Source organism: Scomber scombrus, chromosome 4 (genome assembly GCF_963691925.1).
Source record: "Scomber scombrus chromosome 4, fScoSco1.1, whole genome shotgun sequence".
NCBI lineage: Eukaryota > Metazoa > Chordata > Actinopteri > Scombriformes > Scombridae > Scomber > Scomber scombrus.
The window spans coordinates 6,178,887-6,184,500 of record NC_084973.1 but is presented as its reverse complement, the minus strand read 5'-3'; the positions used below and the strand labels follow the sequence as shown (position 1 = coordinate 6,184,500).

General features: G+C 39.8%; 1 protein-coding gene across 1 annotated transcript; it reads right to left on the bottom strand.

The window, feature by feature from the left end:
- Positions 1-257: 257 nt before the first annotated feature.
- ch25hl3 (cholesterol 25-hydroxylase like 3) lies at positions 258-4,374 on the bottom strand. Its single transcript, XM_062417032.1, has 2 exons — positions 3,872-4,374; positions 258-633 (listed from the first exon to the last, which is right to left on the bottom strand). Exons 1-2 carry the CDS (start codon positions 4,321-4,323, stop codon positions 258-260), a joined length of 828 nt encoding a protein of 275 aa, XP_062273016.1. The 5' UTR covers positions 4,324-4,374.
- Positions 4,375-5,614: the final 1,240 nt, after the last annotated feature.

Sequence of the window (5,614 nt, the reverse complement as noted above, 5' to 3'; positions counted from 1 at the left end):
TTCATATTTGGGATCTTCATGAGATCTTCTGTGCAACTTAAGCTTTTTAGAGGTAAAAAAGCAAATCATGTTGGTTGCACTGAACTGATTGAGTTAGTCTGAATATAAAAGACTCTTATGACTGACTTAATAAAGGACGAGTTGGAATTAGTGTAAAAGATGCATGAAAACTGTTACCATAATTTCTTTAAGCTGACCTGTTGAACTATTTTTAGAGTGTGTACACCATCCCTAAATTGCTGCATGTAACAGTCCTGTCACTCTGTACGTGAATCCATCACTGTTGCATAGTATGTGCCAAAGAGGCGGTCCCAGTGGGTGAAGTAGGGTGCGTAGTTCCAACTGTACAGGCTATGGTGGGCTTGGTGGTAGGGGGCTCCTCCAAGGCAGGGCAGCAGTCTGTGCAGACCCCAGGGAAGATCATAGCCGCAGTGGTCCTCCACCGCCAGCCAGGTGTTGAGAAGGTGGAAGACGGCTTCACTCAGGGGGTGGCAGCCCACCACCCAAGCACAGCCCAGAGCCAGCACCAGCTGGGAAAGCAGCTCGGGGGAGCTGGCATCTTGGGCTGCCAGGGCGAAGGGGATCTGGTGCTGATGGTGCAGCTGGTGGATGTTTCGGTACAGCCAGGGAACCCTGATAAGAAACACAAACAGAATTCAACTGTAGTCCTAACTGACATGGAAAACCACTAGAATATTCCACAATGGAATGATGTCAGTATGACTGTGGTGGTTGATCATTAGAAAGTTAGATTTAACTTCTACTTTTACATTACTACCAACAGTACAATAATGTTGCATTTCATTTAGAGGCACCTAAGGTCACTTTTGCAAAATCAGGTTCAACAACACCAAGAGACTACAGACATGTTCCAGGGGCTCTGTGAGGACACAGAAGTGGTTTGAGCTAAATGCTTACATCAGCACACTACCACGCTCACAGCTTGGATGCATTAAAACAGCTGGATAGGGCTCCATTGCTCAGCCTTGTAGCCAATTTGTCCCCAGTGGCCACTTGCGGTGTTGCAGTAAAAAAATCCCTCCAAAAGCATCCAAAAAGCATTTTCCCTATAGACCACCATTGTAAAAGAGACGCCTGTAAAAGTGATGGCAGGACATCTTGAACTGAAAACAACATCAATGATGACTCTTCGTATTATAAATTTTTGATCCATGGAGGTTTTATATTTGTCAACCATGGTTCACAATGCCGTGTGATTTGACAGTGACAATGCAAACAATGCTGATGGTTAGCAGGTAACCAGGTTCACTATCTTAGTTATTTTAGTTCTGCTAATTATCAGCAAGTATTGGACAAATTAAAATTTTCACTGGATTATGGTGCTAGATAAAAAGTTAAGGGATAAGTAAAGTTATTAAGATTCATGCTGTGCGGAACAAGGTTATTTGGCGGTATTTGTTGAGTCACATTTGAACCACAGTGGTGGACTAACAGACCGACATTGCCATCCATAGAGCCAAACTACTACAGCATGACTACAAACTGTGCTTATTAAACATCAAATACTACTGTGACTTACAATTACTCACAGTATATCTAGCAGTCTGTCAAAGTTTCCCTGAGGGTCTCTCTTATGCAAGTTCAAACAAATTAATGTCAGGTGTGGTGATTAAACATTAAGCGAATCCTGATCCAGTAGAGTAGCTGTTGGCATTCAATGTGTTACAGATTGATTTTAAATAATACTGCAGCTGTTCATTCCATTTAATATCGTAAATCCAACAGTGCTAAAGCAGGTGGAACAGATTTGTCATGACAGCTCACCTTACCAGTTATCTTATCTCCATGAGTTAGATGGATTTGAAAAAAAATAATTCAGTTTCGCAAAATAATACAACATTGTAAGTTAATTTGAAGCTTCCATAATTCTTCAGCAGTCTGAGTTAGTCATATCAAGTGGATATCTGCCACATTTACAGTCTTTTTTAGCATCAAATTCCCTCTTTGTTTTTCCCTGTTGAGCTGTGGTGGCAGTATAGTAACACAAAGAGGGACTTTGGCACTAAAAAGACTGGAGATATGTACTTGATTTGACTCATTTGGACGACTGAAGCTTCACTTACATTTCAAGTGCATTGTAAAGGGATCTTTTAATAGTCACTCTGAACAGGAGGAATGATTACAGGAAGAAAATCTGTGTCAATGTTTATTTGGGCACCTCCTTTTAACCGTCACATTCTGTTCATATTCTGACAGATAATTAACTTCTCCACCAATTCACACTCATAAATTCTCCATCAGTCATTAGTAAATGTTTGATAATCCTTCTGTGAAAAAAGACATTCACAAACACTATTTTATGTTTCAGGAGAACATTTTATAGATGATATATTCACATATGTGTTTGAAGACTGATTTGGGATTTTTTTTATTTTTATTTTTATTTTAAATAAACACAGGTCAAATTTGTACATTTACATATATAAAAAAAATGGTATCAGCTGCTTAAAAATTTAAATATGCTGTATTATATTTCCATTTTTGTGTAGGGGAGACTGGGGTTGGTTGTCACACAGGTAGGTTGTCATAGTGCTTATTACAGACACACTAGAGTGCGCTGTGACATGATGTTGTTGATAGTTAGCTTCACATCCTGCCCATTTTGCACTGGTCATTTTGTGGAACACACACAAAACATTGAGGTGAGAAGATATTTTGTAATTTTTAAGTGTCAGAGTAATTTTTAATGTCAGTGTTGTTTTTGTATTAAAAGCTTGTAGGTTATTAGTCATCTAAAAATCAAACACTTAGCCATGTGGTAGCTAGCTTAACATGGTTGTCTCATTTCTCTGCTGGTTGGCACACATGTGGCAACCAACAGGTCCGGTCCATACACTGATATGTTGCAATGGTTTTAATAAAGGCTAGATTTTTTCAGCACCCTATATTCCTCCATTTTACTTCTTATTACAGAGGCTAATTCAAACCAATAATCACCTGGTTCATATTAATGGTTTAAACACATGGGGCATTGATTAGTATTATTATTCATTTCAAAACATTTATTTGGTGTTTCAATCTTAAAAAACTAAAAAGTTACACATTTTCTAAAATCACATTCTTTTTTAGTAAAACCCCATTTATAACTATCGGGACAACCAACCCCATACCATGTGACAACCAACGCAGTGATAGGGTCGGTTGTCACAATGTGTCAGAGTGTCTTTGATGGTTAATTATATCTTGTTACAATAAGTTGTAAACGTGAACTTAATACCCATTCCAAGCCAAGACCTTAAGCTTCCATTTAATGTAGGAATTAGTATTGAAAGATGTTTTGATGACAATTCTTACAAGAGTAAAAGGTGTGACAGCCAACCCCAGTCTCCCCTACTTTGGGTCACATTATGAAACATCTGGCTAAAAGAAATGTGTATAGGGAGTTTTTACAGCTCTCAAAACCCTGAACAGTATAGGGATAAGACTGACCTGAAAGTTTGTGAAGTTATCCTTTAATTAAAAGTAACAATACCACATTGTTACAGTAGCCTACATTATGAGTCAATGTGCTAGTCATGTAGATTAGAAGAAAATTGAAATACGACTGATTCATACCCAAAAGAAAATCGGATGGATATAGAAGGAAATATGAACGTTTTGGGACTGAACTCAGCAAAACATAATATCCTATTCTAGTGCATGATGGCTTTTTAGTGTTTTCTCCTGAATTCTATTCTTGGCTCGGTAGAGGCAACCCAAAACTGCACCGAGGGACTAAACCTCTACAATCATAAATAAATCACAGTCGTGCAAAATGGAAAAACAGTCGAGATTCAAACTCCCACTGCGGCATCCCATAATAAAGTTGAAGCCCGTGAAAATCAGACCGACATGCACACCGGCTGCTCACCTGTGCATCATTAGGTGCCATATGTAGAAGAGCGTGTCAAAGAGCAGGAAACATGCGAAAACTTCCACAAACAGCTGCCAACAAGACGGCGCCAGGTAAGGCAACCTGGGGCTCCGCAGCATCTGAACCACGGCGGTTGCGGGGAGGATGGTGGTCAGGTATTTGAACAGAAGCCTCCAAAAACAGTCGTACCATCGGCGGAGAGGCGGCGGTGGCCCCGAACCTGCAGCTATCCTCCACCCTTGAACCCTTTCACATACGCTGCCGAGAGCGTCCAGCACCAGGAAAGGTGCGCAGAGGAGGACGTGCGTCAGAAAGCCCCAGGACGCAAGCAGGTATGGAGATAAAAGGATCTCCTCCTGTCCAGCTTTCACGGACTGCCACAGCTGCTGCAGGACAGGCTCGCATGGCTCTCCATGCATTGTAGATGTAACATTCATCATAACTTTCATCTGTTCAGTAAGATCATCTACATCTTCTCACATGTACTATAAACTCCTCCTGACGGCTCCTATCACCGATTCTTTCAGCCTTTTAACTCTCTTAACTCTCATAGAAGTTGTATGTCTCCTAACATGAGGTGTTATAGGTGTTTTCCTCGACTGCATCCCCACATCTCCCTGTGGTGAGTGAGTCACACTGCTACTGACTATCTTCCAACGTTGGTAGGAGGAGCCCCCGTACTACACCATAGTATAAAGCAGTAATAAAAAGTTTCTTTCGTTTTACTGTGTAACTTGATAGTCATCTACCATGGCTTTTCCAATACCGAAACAGGCAGGCAGTAATTGGTTGCCTGGAAATGGGGGGAGGAGGGATTTCTGGGAAACGGGTCTTTCAGAAGAGAATAAAAAGGAGATCACATTTGGACCGTGTGTCTCAAATGAGGTAGATTCAGTATTGACAGAACTGGGTTAATCACAAAACTGGCAGAATATGAACAAAACGACAATTCAAAGATAAGGGAAACTATTTTAGTCATTGATATCCATAAAAAGGAGATGTGAAGACACAAAAAATGCAACACATTCATTATAAAGTTATTCCAGAACTAATGTGCAATCAAAATCAATAGTATTATGAAAATCTAAAATGTTCATATTCTTACAGACTAAATATAGAGCCATTGTTTCAATTTAGCCTAAAACAGCAACAAGGCAATATAGGAAGACCCTGGAAGTCCATCATTTGTTGAGTGTTGAGGATAGAATTTGAACCATCAAAGTACAATACGATACTTATTAAGGTGGGTCACCTTAGTTAATATTGTATTATTCTTTGGAGAAAATTGCACTTTGGCCGTAAGATCATTGTTGTGTTTATCTTGTGGTCCTGTGGTCTCGTAGCGGGACCAAAGGGAAGTCCCTAAACTAAAGAATGAGGCGGTTGAGGTTGCATATTCACACAGTCAGATGTCATAAATTAGTAAGGGGTTAGGCATTCAGACAGATTACATTCAACAACAGCAACAGGACATGACAGATTCTTCATCACAGCAGACCCGAAAATGATTTATCTCAAATGGTAATGCAGCAATGATAAACATGTATAAAAGATGAGATATTTTACTTGGACTTCTATAATACCTGTTGTGTAATTAGGGTACTTTCCATGCTTTGTAATGACACTGTATCTCTCGCCTTTATTACCCGGATAAAGGAACTAATCTTGTTCAAGGCTACAATAAAAAGTGTTGAAGTTATCATGATTAGAAAAGCAAACTTCCTTTCGTGAGTTTTTTTA

Excerpts from the sequence above, each read along its gene's own strand:
- ch25hl3 (XM_062417032.1), bottom strand. The coding sequence starts at position 4,323 with ATGAAAGTTATGATGAATGTTACATCTACAATGCATGGAGAGCCATGC. Across the intron at positions 634-3,871 it reads TGGCACCTAATGATGCACAG|GGTTCCCTGGCTGTACCGAA; the intron begins GTGAGCAGCCGG and ends GTTTCTTATCAG.